General features: G+C 40.7%; 1 protein-coding gene across 2 annotated transcripts; it reads right to left on the minus strand.

Moving 5' to 3' along the window:
• Window positions 1-289: 289 nt before the first annotated feature.
• oser1 (oxidative stress responsive serine-rich 1) lies at window positions 290-26,024 on the minus strand. 2 transcript variants are annotated; one of them, XM_010866123.3, is made up of 4 exons: window positions 25,544-26,024; window positions 16,901-17,010; window positions 16,626-16,736; window positions 290-1,432 (listed from the first exon to the last, which is right to left on the minus strand). In XM_010866123.3, exons 2-4 carry the CDS (start codon window positions 16,975-16,977, stop codon window positions 664-666), a joined length of 957 nt encoding a protein of 318 aa, XP_010864425.1. In that variant the 5' UTR covers window positions 16,978-17,010; window positions 25,544-26,024; the 3' UTR covers window positions 290-663. The 2 variants fall into 2 exon arrangements, with proteins under 2 accessions (XP_010864425.1, XP_010864424.1); XM_010866122.3 differs by having other exon boundaries at window positions 291-1,435; window positions 25,544-26,015.
• Between the last annotated feature and the right edge of the window lie 206 nt (window positions 26,025-26,230).

The following is a 26,230-nucleotide window of genomic DNA, read 5'->3' on the forward strand; positions in this document are numbered from 1 at the left end:
CTCACACGTTGTAATGGAGAAAATAGCTGATGACATCAAAAAGAGCTTGAAAATAGATGACTGTCACCAAGAGATAATTCAAAAATATGCTATTGTTCCAGTAGAATATTTTGGAGTTTTTTTGATATACAGAAAATATGGGAAGAAATTCAAAGAATGCCTGATGAATTACAAAAGACATGTTGGTCTTTGACTGTGTAATCAGAAATTGAAAAATGTGGGTTGATTGAAATGTCATGCAAAAGAGCATACTACAATAAACAAAAGATCAATAGTGGTATAAAACAAATACAAACACGTTTTGAACAGAAATGTTTATTGGGGAAAATGGAATCTCCAGACAATGACCTCCGTGAAGGTGGCAAACAATCACACTTGGCATTACACATTCGCATATACCAACAAATCCAACCTGCAGCTTTTTAAACTTGAGCTTTGGCAACTTCATTTGTAAACCAGAAATATAGACAATCGTCAACAATGAAAGAAAAACAAATAACTCAAAAGCAACAGGAATTAAATGTGTTGTTCAGTTCTGATACTGAAGTTTAACTGAAGAACAAGGGGGAAAAAAACTCTGCTGAGTAAACAGTTAAACCAAATTAAATTACTCAATGCCTAACAATTCCTTAAACCACCCTGAATTTTTACTGAATTACTTATTTAAGTATACATCATCTCAGCCATATGTGACATTTTCTTGGGAATATAAAGATAGTACTCCATGTATCCAGAAAGGTCCTCTATTGTGATGTCATCAACATAGGCCCGGGCCTGTTCAGAACAGGAGCGTGGGGAGCTTGATGCTAATGTGGTGGACCCCGCGGTCTGAGTTCTCTGGTGCGGGGAGGTATGGGACGCATCCTCAGGGCTCGTCAGGTTCCTCTCGCATTCTGAGATGACATTACGGAGGCCTGTGAAGGAGTATACTTCCAGACCCTGCCAGACCGGGCACTGACACAGACCATCACTCTGAGCACAGGGGCATGGGCCCCCACCTCCGCGAAGCTTCGACAGAGACTGAAAATCAGATGGCACAGCTCCAGCTCCACTCACCCCCTCCACAGCTGCTGAGTCAGCCCCTGCACATGCAGCTGCCTCTGGGATGCCACTGTTGTCAGACAAGGGTTGTCTGGGGCTGCCATCCAGCGTGGCTGTGGGGTCTTCACCAGGAGCAGCAGCGTTGTGGGGCTCATAGCCAACACCGCCAAACACATGGGAGTGGCCCAAGGACAGCAGTTCCTTTTTGGCAGGAACCCCTAGGGAAGAGCAGCAGCCTTCGGCCTCTAGCAGGCTCATGTGCTTCAGGTGACCAGGTGGGGGCAACATCTTGGAGCCACAATATGTGAACTTTGGAGGGTGGAGGATGGGAGACTTGGATCTGCGCCGTCTTTGATTTCTTACAGCTCCTCTTGACGTCTTCCTCATACAACTACTACACAGAAAAACAATGTAAATACCAATCCAACTAAAACCACTGAATTCAATTCAAATGTTTAAGATGTATTGGCAGATAATTAACATTAAGAACATCCAGCATTAACTTTTTTTAAATTAATCTTAGACCTACAATTAACAGAGCTGGGCTGAGTTCCACAACAAAAGGCAAGACGCTAATCTTGTTTGCAGTTCTTTTCACACAAGCTAACAGGTTACAAAAGAGTGAACTCCCCTACTCATGAAAAACTGAGGATGCTTGCAGGTGTTGCCTCTCATTGCTCTCGCACTGAAATATCTTTGGTTCACACTATCACAGGCCACATATAAGGGTCTGCTAAGCAAATGTTAAAAGAACATTTGGTTCAGGTTGGTTTGTACATTATACATGAAAAATGTTTGATGTTGGGCTTTCACAAAAATGTCCATTTTGTTTGAGCTACACTCAAGACACTTATTGCTGCATACTAAATGTGCAGCAGATCAGCCAAACACTTCCACAAGAAGCATAATAATAATAAAAAAATAGTGTTTCAGTCACTTTTTTTAAAAGTTAAGCAGCTGCCAAATAGGTAAAGGTATCTGCTTATCTCAAAATACAATCGCACTAAAATAACCACCAAAGGTAACACAATTTCAAAATTCAGTTTGTAAAAAAAAAAAAACTTGGAAAACCTGCAATAGAGTACTTTCATAAAGTTTTAAAGAAAAAAAATTAAATGACCAAATCTGCATTTTCTTAAAATCTATTTATCAAATTACCCCAGCCCAACATATGCAGCATACAGAGTAAAACAAGAGACAACATAGAACACGCATGAAAAGCTAAAAAACTGCGATTGCATATTTGGGGAAGTTTAAAAGAGCAAGCTATAAAACATGCAATATGTAACATTATGACCTTCTGCCACATGTTCCAAGATGATTATTCCTAGGACGTTAGTAGATACTACAAAGCCTTTTACTGGCTAATAAGCTGTTAAAACGGCCAGTGGCAAAAGCAATACAGTTCATAGACATTTTTTGTGGTGGAGGTACCCTTAATAAGAAACGTTAGCCACAATCCTCAATGGAGTCTAGCGACTGCTGAAATGTGTAATGCCGTGGCGTAGTGGTTAAAGATAGAGCTTCTCAAGTGGAAGACTTCAGTTTCAATCTATTGAGAGCAACAACATTTATTAATTATTTCACGTTTCTCTTGTCTTTTCACTTGATGAAAAAGTTAGTTATTGTCTTTACTGATAGTTATTGTATAAATGCCATTCACGAATGAAATAAAGTATGTTGTTTTGCCATGATTTTTTTATTTATTTATTATGCCATGAAATCAAATAGCTTTGGCAGACTCGCTAGCAATTGCTCAATTCTTATGACTATTCCAGTAAGTTAGTAGATACCGGTAAAAAACGCTGTTAAAAACGGCCAGTGGCAGGAGGATTTGATCAGGATAGAGAGAAGATACTGACACCCTGCAAATGTTCAGCTCTGTGGTGTAGTGGTTAACGACACAGCCTTACATGTGGGCGACCGGGGTTCGAATGTCAAGGTGGCAACATTTTCTATTGCGGGCTGGCTAAAGTAGGCTTGCCTGGTTTCTTGTTCCTTCATACATACTGATGATTCTTTTTCCTTTAAGGACTGACGATCCTGTACTAATTTAGAGATATTTCACAGTTACCTTGTGACTTGTGTACTCCCTGCAAGAATAAACTGTTGAATTGTGCAAGAGTTTTACTCTTACCTACCATTTTCGTAAACTTTATGGACTTTTGAAATAGCCAATAAAAGAGTCTCCGACTTTAAGTTCCTCAGTGTGTTCATGAAAGATGACCTCACCTAGTTCAGGCAAGGAGACTCAGCAGTAAAAACAGCCCAAAAACTTCCTGAGGAGACTCAAGAGGTTTGGCATGTCCGCAAAAATCTCACTAACTTCTGCAGGTGCACCACTGAGAGCAACCTCTCAGGCTCCATTATTGCCTGGTACGGCAACTGCTCTGCTGCTGACTGCAAGGCCCTCCAGAGGGTGGTGAAGCCAGCAGCGTAAGACCTTGGGACTTAGACGGGGGGGGGGGGGGGGTCTGGCAACACTGTGGCCCTATGTGGGGGAGGCCCCGGACAGGGCCCAACAGGCAGGAAATCAATCCACCCACATTTCCAAGCATCAACCAAAGGGACACCCACCAACCGCAACCACCCAGAATGAGGGCGGCGTATTGCCAGCAGAGTACAGCCCAATTGCACAAGTGCGCAACAGAGAGTATGATGGCAGTTCCATTGATCGACCCTCTTAAAGGAGTAAGAAACAGAGACTAAATTATCTTGGCACAATCATTTTATTATTATTTGCAAATAAGAGAGACGCGTCAAATGCTTACAAACATAATTGTCCGAGGAGTCTCTGCCATAAGACATGAACAATCCGTATTTATTTCAAATGTTAGAAGGGTTAGGGTTAGGGTGTGGTAAGTTGTTGCCCATCTGTCTTGTGTAACAGACAAATGCCCGCCCAAAGGGCTGTCCCCCTACCTTATCCTTCTCAACTCCTGAGGAGACACAATGTCTGGATAATCAACAGAGACAATAAAGGGTTGTACAGATTTACGAGTAACCCTCTAATCCACCGGTGCCGGTCAAGGATGTCTCCTAGTCAAACACCATATCCCTCTCGGGATCTTTAACTAGTAACCCATTCATACATGTATAGGACGACCAAGAATACATCAGTTCAAGAATTTCCACAACAAGAGACAACAAGTCAGTGACTCCGCCCCCGAGAGGCACTGGAGGGAGGGCAGTGGCAAAGAGAGCCCACCGGGCAAGAAAGCAAAGGTGGACATTATCAAGCCTATCTGGTCACCTTCACGCCTCTGGGCCAGGCTACATCTAATTATAGACCGTGCTGTAGAGATGAGTCTTTAGTAGTCCCTTGAAAGTTTGCACTGAGTTTGCATTTCGAACCATAATTGGCAAATCATTCCACATTAGTGGAGCTCTATGAGAAAAGGCCCTGCCCCCGGCTATTTGTTTAGATATTCTAGGTACATATAAAAGGCCTGCCTCTTGCGATCGTACGTTACGTGTAGGTATGTATGGCTGGATAACCCTAACAGGCAGCCAGTGTAAAGAGGTAGTACTGAATGTGTTAGAATTTTGTTCTAGTGAGGATTCTAGCAGCCGTGTGCAGCACTAATTCAAGTTTATTTATTGATTTGTCAGGGTAACCGGAAAGTAGAGCATTGCAGTAATCTAGTCTAGAAGTAAAAGCATGGATTTGTTTTTCTGCATCAGGTTTTGATAAAACGTTTCAGATTTTTGCAATGATTCGAAGATGAAAATAAGCAACTCGAGACATATTTTATATGTTAATAAAAGGAGAGGTCAGGGTCAAGGATAACGCTGAGGTTTCTTACAGTTTTTTGGGATACGACCATGCAGCCGTCGAGGTTCACAGTGAGATCTGCTAACAAAGCTCTTTGTTTCTTGGCTCCTAAAACAAGCATTTCTGTTTTTCTTGAGTTTAAAAGCAATACATTCTCTGTCATCCACTTCCTAATATCTGACACGCATGCTTCCAAAGTAGCAAATTCTGGGGTTTCTCCATGCTTCATTGAAATATACAACTGTGTGTCATCAGCATAGCAATGAAAGTTTACATTGTGATTCCGGATTACATCACCCAGAGGCAGCATATATAGTGAGAACAATAATGGGCCCAGAACAGAGCCTTGAGGAACACCAAAACATACCGTTGACCTGTCTGAGGATATGTCATCCACACTAACGAACTGATATCTTTCAGATAAGATTTAAACCACGCAAGAACATGTCCACGTTGCCCAATATGGGTTTCCAGTCTCTCTAAGAGAAGAGAGTGATCAATAGTGTCAAAAGCAGCACTAAGATCAAGAAGCAACAGAACGGATGTGGAACCTTTGTCGGAGGCCATTAGAAGATAATTTGTTACCGTCACGAGTGCAGTCACAGTACTATTGTTGGGTCTGAAACCGGACTGGAGCATTTCATAAATGTTATTTGTCTTCAGGAAGGCATTCAGTTGTTGGGAAACACATTTTTCTACGATTTTGGAGAGGAACGGGAGGTTTAATACTGGGCAACAATTGTTTAATATGTCAGGATCCAGATTTGATGCGTTTAGAAAAGGCTTAATTTCCGCTATTTTTAATGAGTTCGGTACACATCAAGAGGAAAGGGAGCAATTTATCATTTTCAACATTGACAGACCTAGCACAGGAAATAGCTCCTTCAGTAATTTTGTTGGAATCGGGTCTAACTGACAATTTGTGGGTTTACAACTCATTACAAATTTTGTGTCGAGCGATACAGTATCAAAAAATGCAAGCGTCCCCATTGACACCTGGTCAGGGAGGTTTCAGGACAACTGAGATTTTGGGGACTATAACTATTTGAGGAGGAGTCAGATATTTGTTTTCTTATGGTGATGATCTTTTCATCAAAGTAGTTAATGTATTCCTTACAGCTAAAGTGTAGACCCACTTAACAAAAAGCAACACTCAACAAGTGAACTTTGCAACTGTAACAAAGGCATTTTTGATTGTATTTGTTTGCCTCAATCAATTTGGAGAAATAAGCTGATCGAGAAGATGAGTGATTTTTGGTATTGTAGTGCAGTGGTTCCCAACCAGGGGTACTAGGACCCCTGGGGGTACTTGGCCTCTCCACAGGGGGTACTTAAAAACACTCATGACACCATAGACTTACTAGTGAAATTAACATGAGGGGGTACTTCAGGGGTACTGAGAAAGCAGTGCAAAAACATTTTGGGGGGTACAGTAACTGAAAAAGGTTGGGAGACACTGTTTGTAGTGTACTGTCTATCCAGGCTAGTCTGAATACTTCCAACTTGGTGGTGCTTCCACTTTTGCTCAATTTTCTGGAGGCTTGCTTGAGTGCTCTATTATTGTCTGTGTACCAGGGAGCAAGTTTCTTGTTGCGCATTTCTTTTGTTTTTAGTGGTAGCAACCGTAATCTAAAAGTATTTTGCCAGTGTTGAGTTTAGATCCTCGAATTGATCGTGTGCGGATTTATTCAATGTCGTTGATGAGCGAACTTGTAAGAATACCAAGGAATCTATTTGTAGTCTAAGAATTTATGGTACGGCGATTGAAACTCATTGTTTGCGGAGCAAGTAGATATCTTGTTTTAACAGTAAATTTAATGAGACAGTGATCCGACAATAATCTAGGATTTTGGGGGAAATTATTAGATCTATAATAGCTATTTCTCGTGACAGGACTAAATCTAAGGTGGTTATTGTGGCAGTGTGTTGGACCTGAGACATGTTGGATAAACCCACTGAGTCAATTATGGCTTCAAAGGCTTTTTGAAGAGGATCATTGGACTTTTCCATATGAATATTAAAATCACCAAAAATTACAATACTATCTGACATGACTACAAGGTTAGACAAGAATTCTGGCCTATAAATAGTAGCTATGTAAAATGATTTATCAGCCTGGTTAACTTTCATGAGTAAAAATTCAAAAGAATGAAAATCAGTGAAGTGTTTGAGAGCAAATTTATACATACTGTCATAAATATTAGCAACACTAGTATATGATCACTAGTATAGACAAGAGGAGAGGCCTCATTTAAGGCAGTGAATTCATCAGGCTTTAGCCACGTTTCACACAAGCCAATAACATCTAGTTTATGATCAGAGATTAATTAATTCACTGCAACTGCCTTTGGAGGAGGGAAATCTAACATTTAGGAGTCCCATTTTTAGATGCGAGGTGATAGTCATTTTTATTTGTGACCAAGGTGGATGAAAACTTTATCTTACTAAGGTTGCTATTCTTAGCACTACATTGTTTAACTTTTCTCAGCCTGGAACGAGTCACAGTGGCAATAGGTAAAACTTTACTAACTACTCTGGCTATGCTATCGACAGACTTCATGCTAGCAGGCTGGCTAACAGCCTGTGGCCTGACCTGCACGCTCTCTCATGGTGAGGCTATAGGAGTGAGACTCCTGTCAAGTTCCTAGATAAAAGAAGAGCACGACTCCAGCTAGGATGGAGTCCGTTGCTCTTCAGCAGATCAGGCCTGGCCCTATTTCTGGGAGAGTCCCAAAAAGAAAGCCAGTTATCTGGGGGCCAGAGACAATTACTCAATGCCGACATCTTTCTACAAACCCGATTCCAAAAAAGTTGGGACACTGTACAATTGTGAATAAAAACAGAATGCAATGATGTGGAAGTTTCAAATTTCAATATTTTATTCAGAATACAACAGATGACATATCAAATGTTTAAACTGAGAAAATATATCACTTTAAGGGAAAAATAAGTTGATTTTAAATTTCATGGCATCAACACATCTCAAAAAAGTTGGGACAAGGCCATGTTTACCACTGTGTGGCATCCCCTCTTCTTTTTATAACAGACTGCAAACGTCTGGGGACTGAGGAGACAAGTTGCTCAAGTTTATGAAAAGGAATGCTGTCCCATTCATGTCTAATACAGGCTCCTAGTTGCTCAACTGTCTTAGGTCTTCTTTGTCACACCTTCCTCTTTATGATGTGCCAAATGTTTTCTATGGGTGAAAGATCTGGACTGCAGGCTGGCCATTTCAGTACCCGGATCCTTCTATGCAGCCATGACATTGTAATTGATGCAGTATGTGGTCTGGCATTTTCATGTTGGAAAATGCAAGGTCTTCCCTGAAAGATATGACGTCTGAATGGGAGCATATGTTGTTCTAGAACTTGGATATAACTGTCAGCATTGATGGTGCCTTTCCAGATGTGTAGACTGCTCATGCCACACGCATTCATGCAACCCCATTCCATCAGAGATGCAGGCTTCTGAACTCAGCACTGATAACAACTTGGGTTGTCCTCTTTAGTCCGGATGACATGCCGTCCCAGTTTTCCAAAATGAACTTCAAATTTTGATTTGTCTGACCACAGAAAACTTTTCCACAGTCCATTTTAAATGATCCTTGGCCCAGAGAAAACGCCTGCGCTTCTGGATCCTGTTGAGATACGGCTTCTTTTTTGACCTATAGAGTTTTAGCCGGCAACGGCGAATGGCACGGTGGATTGTGTTCACCGACAATGTTTTCTGGAAGTATTCCTGAGCCCATGTTGTAATTACCATTACAGTATCATTCCTGTATGTGATGCAGTGCCGTCTGAGGGCTTGAAGATCACGGGCATCCAGTATGGTTTTCTGGCCTTGATCCTTACACACAGAGATTGTTCCAGATTCTCTGAATCTTTGGATGATATTATGCACTGTAGATGATGATAACTTCAAACTTTTTCTCTGAGAAACTCCTTTCTGATATTGCTCCACTATTTCTCGCAGCAGCATTGGGGGAATTGGTGATCCTCTGCCCATCTTGACTTCTGAGAGGCACTGCCACTCTGAGAGACTCTTTTTATACCCATTCATGTTGCCAACTGACATAAGTTGCAAATTGGTCTTCCAGCTGTTCCTTATCTGTACATTTAACTTTTCCGGCCTCTTATTGCTACCTGTCCCAACTTTTTTGGAATGTGTAGCTCTCATGAAATCCAAAATGAGCCAAAATTTGGCATGACATTACAAAAGGTCTCACTTTCAACATTCGATATGTTATCTATATTCTATTGTGAATTAAATATAAGTTTGAGATTTCTAAATTATTTTTACTCACAATTTGTACAGTGTCCCAACTTTTTTGGAATTGGGTTTGTAGCTTGTTTACACGCTGATGCCATGTTCTGCTTCGTAACCTCTGACTGTTTCATCCTAACGTTGTTGGTGCCAACTTGAATAACAATATCTCTGTACACTCTATATTTGCCAGTTTTAGACTTTGCTGGTACCAACCCCAGATTTGCGGCTACGTCGGTGGCTCTGCCCCCCGGTAAACAGTGTAGGATCGATGGCTGATTCTTTAGTCTAATACTGCGGGTAATGGATTTGCTGATGACTAAAGTTGTCCAAAGCTGCATTGCAAGCAGAAAACTAATCTAAAACACTCCAAACTAAGACTAGAGGCTGTGTTTACCTCAAAAAACATGACGATGTTGTATTCCTCGAAATAGTTTTAATTTTCACGATAGAATTCTAATTTCAAATAAATGGGTACTTCCTGTGATTACCGGTCAGTTTTGTTCACAATTGTATTAATCCACACATTGTTTCGGAAAGAGTACGTTCATACATCACTGTAAACAAAGGTTATTATTTGCTAGCTAGAAAGCATGTTACCCATTTAATTGTTGATATTCACCTTGGACAGTCAAACTTTATTTGCTTGAGAGAGAAAAGCAAATACATATACAGCTGTGGAAAAAAATAACAGACCACATCTAATTTTTCTTAAATCAGCATCTCTACATATATGGTAGCCATTCCATTCCAGTGTCTGTTATTCCAACACAGGCACTCCTCATTTTACTTAATGAGATACTGATTAGGTGATAACCTGAACCAAATCTAATTTAACATGGAAAAGTATAAAAACCACTGCTGTGGTAATCACTATCCCCTTGCAATAGGACCAGTGGGATGGCAAAAACAGTGCAAGTAGTACCTCAAAGGTAATTTGAATAAAAAAATTATAACTATTCAGCATGACAAAAGATTTGAAAAGAAAAGGTTTGAGTGAGGAAAAGAAGGGTTCAATTCTGGCTTTACTGTGAGTGTCAGGTTGCTTCCATCCTGAAGATTTCAAAGACGGTGGTTCATAAGAACAAGGTCAAGCAACAGACATTGGGGACAACACAGCTACAGACCGGCAGAGGGCGAAAATGACTGTCCACTGACCGAGATGACCGTGAACTCATTTGAATGTCACTCAACAACCGTAGGATGACATCAAGTGACCTACAAAAAATGGCTAACAGCAGCTGGGATGAAGTGCAAGGCAAGGACGGTTCAAAAGATGTGAAAAGCTAGAAAAAAGCCCTTCATCAATGAGAAGCAAAGAAGAGCCAGGCTGAAGTTTGCAAAAGACCATAAGGATTGACCGTAGAGGAATGGAGTAAGGTCATCTCTGACGATTCAAATTTTCAGCTTCGCCCAACATCTGGTCATCTAATGGTCAGACAGAGACCTGGAGAGGCCTACAAGCCACAGTGTCTCACACCCACTGTGAAATTTGGTGGAGGATCGGTGATGATCTGGGGATGCTTCAGCAAGACTGGAATCAGGCATATTTGTCTTTGTGAAGGATGCATGAATCAAGCCAAGTACAAGGTACACCTGCTTCCTTCTGCTCTGACAATGTTCCTCAACTCTGAGAATTGGTTTTTCCAGAACGACAATGCTCCATGCCACACAGCCAGGTCAATCAAGGTGTGGATGGAAGACCACTAGATCAAGACCCTGTCATGGCTAGCCCAATCTCCAGACCTGAACCACATTGAAAACCTCTGGAATTTCATCAAGAGGAAGATGGATGGTCACAAGCCATCAAACACAGCCGAGCTACTTGAATTTTTGTGCCAGGAGAGGCATAAAGTCACTCAACAGCAATGTGACAGACTGGTGGAGAGCATGCCAAGACGCATGAAAGCTGGCAACAGGCAAGAAGTCAATACACAGGAAATCCAGAAGAATGGCAGAAGCACAAAAGGAGCAGGCCGAAGGCTAAATCCAAAATACAAGAGCCTATGTCAAAAAGGCTCAGATGAAGGTACAGACTAGGATAAGCTAAATAGTAAACATGGAAAGCAGGCTAGGATCAAAGAACATTAGAAAGCTATTACAAACTCTTGACCGGGCTTAGTATTCCGGTGAATGGGAGCTGGGAGGAGTACTGCGTTCATTGTGATTGGGATCTGGAGGATCTTGGGGCTACCTGTCATCCTGGTTATGTGGTTGAGAGCTGGAACTGCATACAGACCTTACAGATATGGCACAGAGTCAAATCTCAAGTCTCCTCTCCCACGTCCCTTGTACCTTTCTTACGACCACAGAATTTTCCACAATTACAAATATAATGCTGAAGTCCACCGATAAAAACGGGCCAGTTAAGCGAAGTAACCCATCTTCACATAGCTTGTTGAAGTTCACACTCACATTGATGACATCACTGCCGAAGAACAAAAGCTGTGTGTGGTGGCTATAGGAAACAGTTTGCTAGTGGCAGTTTGAATTCATCCAATTCTGCCGGATGTTCCTTCAGAATACAGTTTCTTTTTTAAATTGATGCTAATGGGACAGATTACTGTCTATGCCAGGGTACTGGAGAGGAGAATACTGCCGATAGTAGAACCTCTGGATTCAGGAGGAACAGTGTGGTTTTCGTTCGGGCCGTGGAACACTGGACCAGCTCTATACCCTCTATGGGGTGCTGGAGGGTCCATGGGAGTTTGCCCAACCAGTCCACATGTGTTTTGTGGATTTGGAGAAGGCATTCGACTGTGTCCCTCGCGGCATCCTGTGGAGACTGCTTCGGGAATATGGGGTCCTGGGTCCTTTGCTAAGGGCTGTCGGGTCCCTGTACGACCGAAGCAGGAGCTTGGTCCGCATTGCCGGCAGTAAGTCAGACTTGTTCCCAGTGCATGTTGGACTCCGGCAGGGCTGCCCTTTGTCGCTGGTTCTGTTCGTAATTTTTATGGACAGAATTTCTAGGCGCAGCCAGGGGCCGGAGGGTGTCAGGTTTGGGGACCACACAATTTCATCTCTGCTCTTTGCGGATGATGTTGGCCCCTTTAAACCAGGACCTTCAGCATGCACTGGGACGGTTTGCAGCAGAGTGTGAAGCGGTGGGGATGAGAATCAGTACCTCCAAATCCAAGGCCACGGTCCTCAGTCGGAAAAAGGTGGCTTGCCCACTTCAGGTTGGTGGAGAGTGCCTGCCTCAAGTGGAGGGGTTTAAGTATCTAGGGGTCTTGTTCACAAGTGAGGGAAGGAAGGAACGGGAGATTGACAGACGGATCGGTGCAGCTTCTGCAGTAATGTGGTCAATGTATCGGTCTGTCGTGGTGAAGAAAGAGCTGAGCCGCAAGGAGAAGCTCTCGATTTACCGGTCAATCTACGTTCCTGCTCTCACCTATGGTCATGAGCCTTGGGTCATGACCCAAAGGACAAGATCCTGGATACAGGCGGCCAAAATGAGCTTTCTCCGCAGGGTGGCTGGGCGATCCCTTAGAGATAGGGGGAAAAGCTCGGTCACCCGGGAGGAGATCAGAGTAGAGCCGCTGCTCCTCCACATCGAGAGGGGTCAGCTGAGGTGGCTTGGGCATCTGTTTCGGATGCCTCCGGAACGCCTTCCTGGGGAGGAGACCCCGGGGAAGACCTAGGACACGCTGGAGGGACTATGTCTCCCGGATGGCCTGGGAATGCCTCAGTGTCCCCCCGGAAGAGCTGGAGGAAGGTGTCTAGGGAGAGGGAAGTCTGGGCATCTCTGTTTAGACTGCTGCTCCCGCGATAAGCGGAAAGAAAATGATGATGATGATGGGACAGATTACTGAATGCAGTTTGAAGTGTTGGAGTTGTTTTCAGTTTGCAATGCAGCTTTGGTATAGTGGTAAGCACCGTTCAGGAAGTGAACTGTTACCCAAATATGAATTTTGGACTAACTATCCCTTTAATTACACTGAACAAAATTATAAACGCAACACTTTAGTTTTTTCCCCCCATATATCATGACCTGAACTCAAAGATCTAAGACTTTCTCTATGTACACAAAAGGCCTATTTCTTTCAAATATTGTTCACAAACCTGTCTAAATCTGTGTTAGTGAGCACTTCTCCCTTGCCAAAACAAACCATCCACCTCACAGGTGTGGCATATCAAGATGCTGATTAGACAGCATGGTTATTGCACTGGTGTGCCTTAGGGTGACCACAATAAAAGGCCACTCTAAAATGTGCAGTACCATCACACAGCACAATGCCATAGATGTTGCAAGTTTTGAGGGCGCGTGCAATTGGCATGCTGACTGCAGGATAGGGCTGTCAACGAATATTCTAAATTCAAATATATATTCAAATAGTTTTAAAAAAACGAATTTGGAAGGTGAAAATTAATATTCGCATAAAAAAAAAGTGGAAAAAAAGGTTTGGGGTAGCAGAGGTTGTCTGTCTGCTTTGCGAGTGGGCGCGCTACCGCGCCTGACGGTACAGATCCATATGTCCGACAACTGAAGCTTGGTGTCGCGACGTCATACAGCCTTGGTTGATGCTCCACGCCCCTGACCAGCAGCTGATTGGATGAACGCGTGATGCGGGTCTCGCTACTCGAGAATTTCAACAGTGTCATGGCGGCTCGTTGAGAATACGATCTCGTATTTTACAAAAATAGTTCACTGAAACGTGTTTCTGAAAACATTTTAAGTGAAAAATAGGCCATGCAGTTGCTGAATCTGTCTTCATTTCAGCTCAACAAAGGTTAGTTTGAAAGATATTCGTCTACTTCTACTGGATACTCTACAACTGTGAAACTTAAATTAATGTTAATATTTGTTTCAATCACTGAATGAAGCCTGCTATATTTGGGACAATAGTCACAATCTTATATTGCTTGCACAAAACTCTTGATCAGCATTCAAAATGAGTTTATTGTTGTTCATTTTAAAGCGTTATTGCGCAGAGAGCATGAGGGCCAGAGAGAGAAAGTGCTTGAGTGAGCGAGCGAGCGTGAGGTCTGCGGTCATCATTTGATTTACTTGTTTTTGTGTAGGTAATACGTTGTAAAATGTTTAAACTTAAATAGACTACCTATACAAGTAGTTATGTCTCTTTGTATTAATTTGTCCTGTTATTGACGTAATGCGCGTCATTGACAAAATGCGCATGCGCAACCAGATGTTCGAATATTTTTTTTGAGGGAATATTCTAACGTAATTTTTGAGGAATTTTGACAGCCCTACTGCAGGAATTGAATGTTAATTTCTCTACCATAAGCCATCTCCAAAGGCATTTCAGAGAATTTGGCAGTACATCGAACCGGCCTCACAACCACAGACCACGTGTAACCACACCAGCCCAGGACCTCCACATCCAGCATCATCACCTCCAAGATCGTCTGAGACCAGACACCCACTGCAACAATCGGTTTGCATAACCTAATAATTTATGCACAAACTGTCAGAAACCATCTCAGGGAATCTGCATGCTCGTCGTCCTCACCGGGGTATCGATCTGACTGCAGTTTGTCGTCGTAACCGACTTGAGTGGGCAAATGCTCACATTCGATGGCGTCTGGCAATTTGAAGAGGTGTTCTCTTCACGGATGAACCCCGGTTTTCACTTTACAGGGCAGATGGCAGACAGCTTGTATGGTGTTGTGTGGGTGAGCAGTTTGCTGATGTCAACGTTGTAGATCGAGTGGCCCATGGTGGCGGTGAGGTTATAGTATGGGCAGGCATGTGTAATGGACAACGAACACAGGTGCATTTTATTAATGGAATTTTGAATGCATAGATATACAGTGACGAGATCCTGAGCCCATTGTTGTGCCATTCATCCATGAACATCACCTCATGTTGCAGCATGATAATGCACTGCCCCATTTTGCAAGGATCTGTACACAATTCCTGGAAGCTGAAAACATCCCAGTTCTTGCATGGCCAGCATACTCACCAGACATGTCACCCATTGAACATGTTTGGGATGCTCTGGATCGGAGTATACGACAGCGTGTTCCAGGTCCTGCCAATATCCAGCAACTTCGCAAAGCCATTGAATAGGAGTGGACCAACATTCCACAGGCCACAATCAACAACCTGATCGACTCTATGAGAAGGAGATGTGTTGCACTGCGTGAGGCAAATGGTGGTCACATCAGATAATGACCCCCCCTATACAGTGAGTGGCCTTTTATTGTGGTCAGCCTAAGGCACACCTGTACAATAATCATGCTGTCTAATCAGCATCTTGATAGGCCATGTCTTTGAGGTGGATGGATTATCTCAGTGCTCACTTGCACAGATTTAGACTTGTGAACAATATTTGAGAGAAATATGTCTTTTGTGTACATAGAGATCTTAGATCTTTGAGTTCAGATCATGATAAATGGGGACAAAAACAAGTGTTGCATTTATATTTGGTTCAGTGTACTACGTAGATGTGTGCCATGTCACAAGAATTTCACTGTTCAGAATGATGCATTTTATTCGATGCACTTGACAAAGAAAATACTTTGACTTTGTAAAGTGCCAAAAACTATTATAATTTTGATTAAAACATGCTCCTCATGTTTCATTATGTATGCATTCAGGTTCACGTACGAACCATTTAGAGCACCCCTAAATACCATAGTGTTACGAATCGGCGTATCGCAACTGCCTTAATGTAAAGTATTTGTCCCTGGTTAAATGAACAGAAGTAAAAGACCCCAGAAATAAATTTTCCATGAGCACAAAAGCTTATTTCTCTCAACTGTCGTGCACAAATGTGGATATATCTCCTTTGCCAATATAATCCCTCCACCTGACTGGTGTGGCATATCAACAAGTTGATTAAGCAGAACTATCACTACACAGAGCAGCTTGTTGTGCTGAATGTTCACCTCCATAGACCTCCATGTAACCACGACAACCACTTCCAGATCCAGCTTATTAACCTGTGGGATTGTCTTGGACCAGCCAACCGGACAAAATGAGAAAACTGGGTTCACACAACCAAAGCAAATGTTTCAGGGAAGCTCATTTGTGTGCTAGTCCTCCTCACCATGCTCTGTCTGTCTGCAGTTTAGAGTTGAAACTGAATTTAGTGTTCATGCGCTCAACTGTAATGACCTATTCATGGATGAACACTATTCTTACTGTACTGGCCAGTAACTCAAGGAATCTTTACATATTTTGTATGTTGGCTTTATATCTTTGTACAGTATATATCAAAACAGTCCTTTTAAATAACAAATTGTGTTACCATTGGTGTCAAATTTGTAAAATGGCTACAATGCTATAGGTGGTTTCCATATACTTGTTCATGGTACATTCACTCAACCATTTAAAAACCAAATTTCATGCTATAATAAAAGCATTTTTTTTTTTTTTATTATATTACTGTACAACAACAGAGCCCAAATAATATTGAAACCTTTCAGGGGTACATATTTGGGAATAGGTGCTTTTATCACAAAATGAACAATTATTTAACATATTTCTTCTCAGCTATCCCACATTTTTGGGTTTACCATTCCAGCTGTACCTTGAGCTTACAAAACATTGGACAGTGACTGTGAGAGGACCTCTCCTTACCCATGCCAGTTCTCCTTGGGGCAGCTCAGTTTGGACTTGGTCCCTTCTGGACAAGCTCGGTTAACCATTCTAGGAATGGCGGTCTCACAGACATTCACTGTGGCAGGCAAACTAGAGAAACCAGCAGAAATTGAGACCAAATTGTACTGAACAGTAGAATAACTCAATTTCAATTAAGCATGATATTAGTTTGAAAATTGACCCTAAAAAAAACATTAATGATCAAAAATTGTGAAATAACAGAAAACTGAACAGCGATTAACAGTCCCACAAACCTTTCAGCATCTACCCGGAGCTTTTTAAAGGCAGTCTGTAGGGTCTCATCCTCGCAGTCTTTTCCTCCTGCCTCCATCGTGGGAGGAGGTTGTAGTGACCAGCCACCCAGCTAAAAAACAAGAACACAAATTCAGCAATTGAGGCAAAGACATCCACTAAGTAACAAGGCACGAGAGGGTATGGTATACGGCAAATATGTCTCAGCTAAGATCTGTTCTTGGGCATAAATAATCGCAGAGCTGTGAAATATTAGCATTATAAGGCAAAGATCAATATCAAAGATCAATGACCCTAGAGATCAATCAAATGTATTTTATAATGCTCTTTTTACATCAGCAGTTGTCACAAAGGGATTTTACAGATACCCAGCCGGAGCAAACAGCACGAGTTCGCTAGGAAAAATTCTCCAGTAGGGACGAAACCTAGAGAGGAACCAGACAGAGGGGTTGCTATTCCTAAACTGGTGTAACAAAATTGGTTACGTAACTGTAGCTCGAATGGTTCAAAAGATACAGCCTAAATGCTAATAAACACTAATTATGCAAATTAGCATAAGTAAAATCGACAAACGTTTCCAAATTTGAAATAGGGATAGCCTAAACTGGTGTCACAAAGTAAATTTCGTGGCTGTAACTCCAACGGTTTAAAAGATACAGCCTAGTAGATAATTTACGATAATTGCGCAAATTTCCATACATAAAACGAACAGAAGATGGGGATAGTCTCCAAGTCACGGATGGTTTTGGGGTGAGAGCTCCAGAGATGAGGAGCAACCTTTGAGAATGCCCTGTCACCAAAGCCTTTGAGCTTGGACTTGGGGATTGAGGTGTCCTGCAGTACTGGAACTGAGTGTGTGTGTTGGTTGATAAGGAAGAAGAAGTTCAGAGAGGTAGGCAGGGGCGATATTGTTTAGGATTTTGACTTTATATGCATGATGCATTGGGAGATAGGAAGCCAGGGTAACTAATAGGAAATGTATGGTAATTACGCAAATTAGCATATGTAAAATCAATTACCCTTTCTTAAATCGCATTAGGGATACCTTAAACGTGTAAAACAAAGTTGGTTTCGTGTCTGTAGCACAAACGGTTCAACGGAAACAACCTAATAGATAATTCATATTAATTATGCAAATTGCATACGTAAAATGTATTGTTGTTTTATTATATGAACAGGGGATAGTTAAACTGGGGAAGCAAAGTTGGGTTCATGTCTGTAGATTGAACGTTTCAAAAGATACAGTGTAATAGTTAATCAACACCAATTATGCTAATTAGCATACGTAAAACCAAGTACGCTTTCATAAATTGTAGTGGGTATAGCCTAAACGTGTGAAACAAAAAGTGTTTCGTGTCTGTAGCTCAAACGGTTCAATAGATACAGACTAATAGTTAATTAACTCTAAATACGCTAATGATCATACAAATCAATAAAGGTTTCATTTTAAGATCTCGGGATAGTGTAAACTCTTGAATGAGAGTACGTTTTTTTTCTGTAGCTCAAACGGTTCAAAAGATACAGCCTAAAAACAAATTAATGCTGAATACGCTAATCAGCATTGGTAAAGATACAGCCTAATAGCTAGTCCACCCTAATTATGCTAATTACGCTAATTAGCATCTGTAAAATCAATAAACCTTCCATCATATGAACTGGGCATAGGCTAAACATGTGAAACAAAGTTGGTTTTGTGTCTGTTGTATGAACGGTTCAAGAGTAATTCCCAGTTATATCCTAACGATGTAAATTAGCAATTATACAGTAAATTGTTCATAAACATGTAATATAATTCTTATTTAGAATAGCCTCAAACCCTTTAAGTTGTTATCAAATGTTGACTGGCCCTAAAGCATGATTTTTTTTATTGAAACCTCTGAATTACTTTGGCTCTCATTGAAACATGTTAATGTATGCAATATATGAATGTTTATAATTACAAAAGTAAACATAGTATTAAAAATCTGAATACAAGCAACTCGAGTTGGGTCAGACTGAACATCTTGGCATTGGTTTAGACTTGATAGCTCAAAAAGTGTAGGAGGAGATGTGTCCAGAATTTTTTACTTTTTTACCATTCAAGTCAATGGACACTTTTTTCCCATTGAGATACATTGGTGGCTCATTTAAATATTTATATAGTTTAAAAAGTATAACAGGTATCAAAAAGATCTGCTCAAGCAACCCGAATTCGAGCATGTGGGAAGTTTTGGCGTTGGTTTTGTGTTTATAGCTTTTACCGTTTAGGCTGTAGAGCTGGAGGAATAATAATAATAAGAAGTATGGAAGAAATCTATAGTTGTGCTTTGTCTTTGGCAAACACACATAATAATAATAATAATAATAATAATAAGTAGTATGGGAGAAATCTATAGTTGTGCTTTGCCTTTGGCAAGCACACCTAATGAACCGGAACAAACACAATAGGGTTTCACCAGTGACCTGCTGAAACCCTAATGACTTGATTCACTTAATTGGAAATTATCCAACTCTTCATCCCAAATAGTTGCGGTCAGGCAAACCTGAAATCACACATCTGTGGTTCTATCGAAATCCAGATTGTTCTATCATCAACAATGGGGTCGACATTAGGTCTCTAACCTCACTTCAGTCGGTTTCAAAACCATAAATACCAATGTCAAAGCTATTGAGGGGAAAATATATTGTTTGATCATCCCAAAACTGAATATGCTCATGTTGAGGAAATTACCAAAGGTGAGACAAATCTGAACACTCAAATTTAACACTTAGTAAAATGTTACCCAGATTTAAAGGGAAAGGTTGTTTGGGGTCATGCTAGGGGGTCTGCCCCCCTTCCTGGAGCCCATGGCTTTACCCAGTTATGATGAGCCATTAAAAGGCCAAAAGCATTATTTAATGTATATGAAATGTAAGTTCCCACACATTACAAATCTGACATTGTCCTCAGACTGTCTGGAGCAAGATATCTTATTCTTGTCAACTAGCCGATATCCTTCTTTAACTGAAGGTTCAGATTTATTGTCTTACCCATCCAGTAATATTGCGGTTGGGTAGGACAAAAAACTCAAAACTAGGGTGGAAATTAAGAAAACTCATAAGAATGGTGATGATGGCAGAAAACAAATGTATGATGTCACCAAAATCAAGGTACATCAATGAGCAATTCAGTGTAGACCTTAATCACTCACATCAATCTACTCATTCATTCATTCATCTTCTTCCGCTTCATCCGGGGCCGGGTCGCGGGGGCAGCAGTCTAAGCAGAGATGCCCAGACTTCCCTCTCCCTAGACACTTCCTCCAGCTCTTCCGGGGGAACACCGAGGCGTTCCCAGAACAGCCGAGAGACATAGTCCCTCCAGCGTGTCCTAGGTCTTCCCCGGGGTCTCCTCCCGGTGGGACGGGACCGGAACACCTTCCCAGGAAGGCGTTCCGGAGGCATCCGAAACAGATGCCCAAGCCACCTCAGCTGACCCCTCTCAATGTGGAGGAGCAGCGGCTCTACTCCGAGCTCCTCCCGGGTGACCGAGCTTTTCACCTCTAAGGGATCGCCCAGCCACCCTGCGGAGAAAGCTCATTTTGGCCGCCTGTATCCAGGATCTTGTCCTTTCGGTCATGACCCAAAGCTCATGACCATAGGTGAGAGTAGGAACGTAGATTGACCGGTAAATCGAGAGCTTCGCCTTGCGGCTCAGCTCTTTCTTCACCACGACAGACCGATACATCAACATCAAACTACACAAAATTAACAAAGGGAAAGGGTCCTCTGCCAGATGCATTTCTGAGTGGAAAAACCTTCAAGTTGGTTAAGACAGATAAGAAAAGAAAATGGCAAGCACATATGACCTGATATTAAACAATGCCACAGCCCATATTTGTAAAGAAATTTATGCTTTAAGTACAACAAGAAACCACATGGTAAAATGACATGATATGCCAGATTTGCCTGAAAGCAATAACAGCAAATTAAGATAACATTTTAAATCTCCCTCACTCCTCCATACCATCCTTTGATCCCTACGTGGCAATATACTCTGACCAGTTTCAGCTAGGGATGCGCATTACATTTTTACTATCAATAATTCTTCAGCTTTTGTCATCGAACAGTTGAATAGTTGACCCCACCCACTAAATGAAAATAACAAACGTAAATTGTAATATGTAACGCAATAAATTCAATGTTTTATTTAAAAATGTGGTTAACAACTTCAATTAGGTTTTAGTAATTGAAATTAGGCTAGATTTACTTTTACTCGGGAGACTTTCAGCTTCAGAAATGCCATAATAGCAGCAAATAACTTGACAGACACAGGTGTGTCAAGTCATTAGTATTTTATAACAAGGGATTTATTTCAAATTATTGTTACAAGCTTTTCGATTAATTACAATTGCAAATGAACCATAAACGTTGTTAAAGAACGTGCATCATCTCCCATGAATTAGACCATCTAGCCAGCCATTTATTATAAAGACTAACAGAATTACATTAGTCTGCATTACATCAAACAAACCTACCGATGCATTCCAATTCCAGTGAATAAAATAATGTCCTTGGAAGGAAGCTTAATAGGAATGCATTTAATAAAATTAATGAACAAAAACCAAACAAAATCTGGCTAGCACATCCATAGCTGCAAGATCTTAACAAAAAATGTGAAGGCAATGAAAATATTATGATCATTTATTCTTGTCAGGGAAGAAGAACGCTGCAAAAGGGCCTTTTTGGTAGATAAAAGTGCTCTCTACGGTGGCCCAGTTTGCAAGAAAACGTGACTTAGTGACCTAATGGGCCCCCTTCCAATGGAGAAATTGTAATGCAGTACCCTCTAAGGTGCCCCTATTTGTGAGGAAATGTGGTTGTGCCCTCCAAGGTTCTCCTATGTTCAAAATAATTTGAGTAAGTGCCCTCTGGGTACCCTTTCAATGGAGAAAATGTGATGAAGTGCACTAATGGGTGCCCTTGCAGTGGAAAAATTGTGATGCAATATCCTCATGGGTGCCCCTATGTGTGAAGAAATATGATTAAGTATCCTAGTGGGTGCCCTTCCAATGGAGATGATGTGATGTGATGCAGTGTCATGGCTGCCCTACATGCCTTTACATGCTCCTACATGCAAGAAAATGCGCCCTCATGGGATGCCTCTATGGTGGAAAATGTCCTCTGGGAGCCCCCAGTTTTTAGATATCCTTTAAAAAAACAGTTTGATTCTACCTCATTTCTGTTTGGTGCCAATTAACTAATCTAGACAGTTTTTCGAATTGTTAGCATGTAGAAGTTAAAAAGATAACACGGAGAAGTTAAAAGTATATTTAGAAAGAAGTGTTCAAGTGTATGCTTGTTATGTTTAGATAACAAAAGACTGTTTCTGTACACAGAAAGTTACATTCATTCAAAGCGTCACAGTAAGTTGCCAATGGGCACACAGTAATTCTGTCCTGCGATGTCTATAAAGTAGAGGGCAACCGGAAGTTTCTTTGAGAATGGAAATGAGAATCATCTCTTGGGTGGAATACCCCTTTATGTTTGGTACAATCCTCACACACACACACACACACACCTTTAAAAATTTCAGGTGTCTCTAGGTTTAGTGCAGTCTGAGCTGTAACTTTCACATACTACTAGTTTGTGAGGTTGGTTACATAGCAATGTGTTACATTTAAACCACCGGAAAGATTGCAGTTTACTTAAGATTTATTTTTAATGTGTGTAGACTGCATTTTCTTTTTTTTTAGCTTTTTACGCTGTATACCATGTTACACAATATGCTAGAGAATGCCTTGCTATGTAGCTTACTTAACCATTTCTATGCTAACTGGTGGAATTGATCCAACTCAAATCAAAAAGAAAGTGTAGTAATATCTTAACTTTTATCTACTCAGATTCCATCACCCTGACTATCCCCCTACCCTGACTATGCTCCTCAAAATACAGTTGAAGTTGGGAGTTTATATATACACATTCGACAAATACATTTAAACTCAGTTGTTCACAATTCCTGAAATTTAATCCTAGCAAAATTTCCCTGTCAGTTAGGATTAAATCTTTATTTTAAGAATGTAAAATGTCAGAATAATAGTCGAGAGAATTTATTTCAGCTTATATTTTATTTAATCCCATTTCCAGTGGGTCAGAAGTCTACATACACTCAATTAGTATTTTGGGTGCCTTTAACTTGTTTAAGTTGTGTCAAACTTTTCAGGTAGCCTTCTACAAGCTTCCCAGAACAAGTTTTTGGCCTAATAGTCCAGACAGAACTAGTGTAACCGAGTTAGGTTTTTAGGCCTCCTTGTTCGCAGATGCTATTTTAGTTCTGCCCAGAAATATAGGATTGAGGTCAGTGCTTTGGGATGGCAACTCCAATACCTTGACTATGTTGTCCTTAAGCCATTTTGCCACAACTTTGGAAGTATGCTTGGGGTCATTGTTCATTTGGAAGACCGATTTGTGACAAAGCTTTAACTTCCTGACTGATGTCTTGGGAAGTTGCTTCAAAATATCCACATAATTTTCCTTACTCATGATGCCATATATTTTGTGAAATGCACCAGTCCCTCCTGCAGCAAAGCACCCCCAAAACATGATGCTGCCACCCCAGTGTTTCATATTTCGGATGGTGATCATAGGCTTGCATGCATCCACCTTTTTCCTCCAAACAGAACAATGGTCATTATGGCCAAACATTAAAAATTGTTACATCAGACCTGGGGACATTTCTCCAAAAAGTACGATCTTTATCCCCATGTGCAGATGCAAACCGCAGTCTGGATTATCAGCCCCAAAATATCAGACTGATATTTTGGGGCTGGGAAATACATTTTGTGATCCGACAAAGACCTCCACCATGAGGACACTTTCTTGGTTGACAGTGAAGCACATTAAAGTAGTGCTAAATTGTTTGTTCTCGAGCTTCCTCCGGGGAGAGACTTTTTCAAGTCACTCATGTGAAGATTATCCTTTCCTCCACAATGTCATAATTGTATTTTCCATCGCAATTAGTACTGACATCGCCTACCGTCCCATCCCTGATGCTCACATTAAAATAAAATAAACTATTATAAACTGAAAGTTTTTTACATTCCATAACAAATTGAAATCAAAGGATCGATTTTCCTGAAATCCTTATTCTAATGTGCTCCTGCCACATAAATGTCCCCCTTCTATGGCTGGGCAATAAAACAATCAGTTATCATCATGATGACAACATTGAGAAAATGTTAGACTGAGTCACACTTTCGTGTAGTTTTGGTTTTCCTCAACCTAAACATTGTACATATTACTTGAAACAACAAGTACAACACTCAAGGTGATCACAAAGCAACAGCCTTTGTGGATAAATTGAAGCCAAGGACAAAGAAACATATGCTGCCAAAAAGTGGATCAACAGGCAGTGATTCGGCCGCGGGGTGCACTTAGCCAGTGTTAAATTATAATTTTGGAGGGGTAAGGTGGGTCAAAAGTTATTGGTAGCGAGATATGAGATCCATTTGCAATCAAATGCATTTAGATTTTATTTTGTTGTTGTTGATTTTTTAACACACTAACGTGTACACCAGCTGTTCTCAATCCTGTTTCTCACACGTCACACTATATGCATAGATTTCAATGTAACTGAGGGTAAAACTAGAGACTCAAGTCACCCAAATATTCAGGTAGTTTGCATTATAATCTGTATGTTATATTATGCAGTATGTATGTTTGAGGAATTAATAATCAATGTCAAGTCATGCCATTTTAAATGCCGATATAGCAATTATTTCACCCACTTTCAGTCCTCCCCCCAGAATTAATTACTTTTAATAAGCATAAAGTGTGTTAAGTGAACTTAATTTTAAAATGCCATTGTTGAGCCTTGTGTATATAGTTTTATTTATCTATGTCAAATATGAGAAAACATTGTGATAATATTTTTAGATTGTGCTCCCAGCAGGCCAAAGAAACTAAAAACAGATTTTCAGGAATTGTTTTGCACTGTATTGAAACCATGACCCTCAAAGTGCAAGTTGTTGGTTAAGGTATACTGTTGCACCTCTTACTGAAATATAATAAATCGAACAAACAACTGGGTCTCGTCTGTACAACTAAAACACAAGAAAGCATAATCAATAAAAATGAAAAGAAATTAACATTTAAGCCTATAAACTGATCAGATGTGATATGTAGGGATTGTCAAGAAGGTTAGACTGAAACAGGAGTCTTAACAGCTACAACCCCGCATAACCCTGTGTACATCCAGATCTGTTCAGCTCTGGAACACATACTTTTCAATAATTATTTTTCCTAATTACGAAAATATTTAAACGTACATATTCAAGCCAGCTTTGAATGTTTATTATTTGCTAAAACCATGTTTTTTTTGCATTAGCATGTACTAACGTTTTGATAATTGCTTATACTCACCATTGTATTTTTTCTAATAATCTACTTTATGAATACGCATTTAACTTCGGGCAAAATCACATTTATTGTTCTTATAATTTAACCCTGATTACCCTTTAAGACAGAAGAACATTTTCGACAACACCACAACGTTAAAGTTAGCATGTGGCATCAGGGCTATAACCAACAAACGCTGGTAGTGATAACAACGTTAACTAGGATAGCTACGTAAGCTATATAGCGAGTATCAAAGATGGACTTGAAATTTGTGTTAGGTGTATACTCACGGCTCAGGTCAGGCTCTCCTGTCCACAGTCCAGGTTAAAAATGGCCTGGACATGCAGCGGATATCAGCCGATGCGACAAATGGGCCTAGAATTCTGCAAGCTAACGTTAGGTAGTCGTGTTTGCTAGCAAAACAAGCCCAACTAGCTACGCTAGCTAACGCCACAGTAAGGTTAGCTATTTAGCAGCTACTGCACTTTATCTAAAGATTAGCAATTTCTCGTCATCGATTGTTTTCGCAACATAATATTATTCTATTGTAATTTTCGATTATATTTCCCCAAGCATCGCACTACAATCAACTGACACTCATTAGTATTATATTATAAATCTTAAAGCATTATATAGCATCCTAGCTACTTGGCTAGTTCCAGACTTTCCTTTCTCCAACCTCTTGTTTACATACGAACCACTCACAGTGACTCTGCAACAACGCAGTCTCAAGCTGCCGTGATGTAGTACACACGCAAACGCAATTAAATTGTACACGTCATCAGATGTTACAGTAGTGTACTATTCGGAAAAAGGAAACACATTTCCGACTTGTTAAGGTGTTGAACGCGGTGATATGGAATCAAATTGAGCTCAAATGTACCGTATGAAAAGCTAAACGTAAGTGAAATATTTTTTGAAAACAAAAATAAAGGCAAGGTAAAAAAAAAAAAAGTGCTAAAATCCTTAATTGATTT

The sequence above is a fragment of the Esox lucius genome, chromosome 17, assembly GCF_011004845.1.
Source record: "Esox lucius isolate fEsoLuc1 chromosome 17, fEsoLuc1.pri, whole genome shotgun sequence".
Classification (NCBI taxonomy): Eukaryota; Metazoa; Chordata; class Actinopteri; order Esociformes; family Esocidae; genus Esox; species Esox lucius.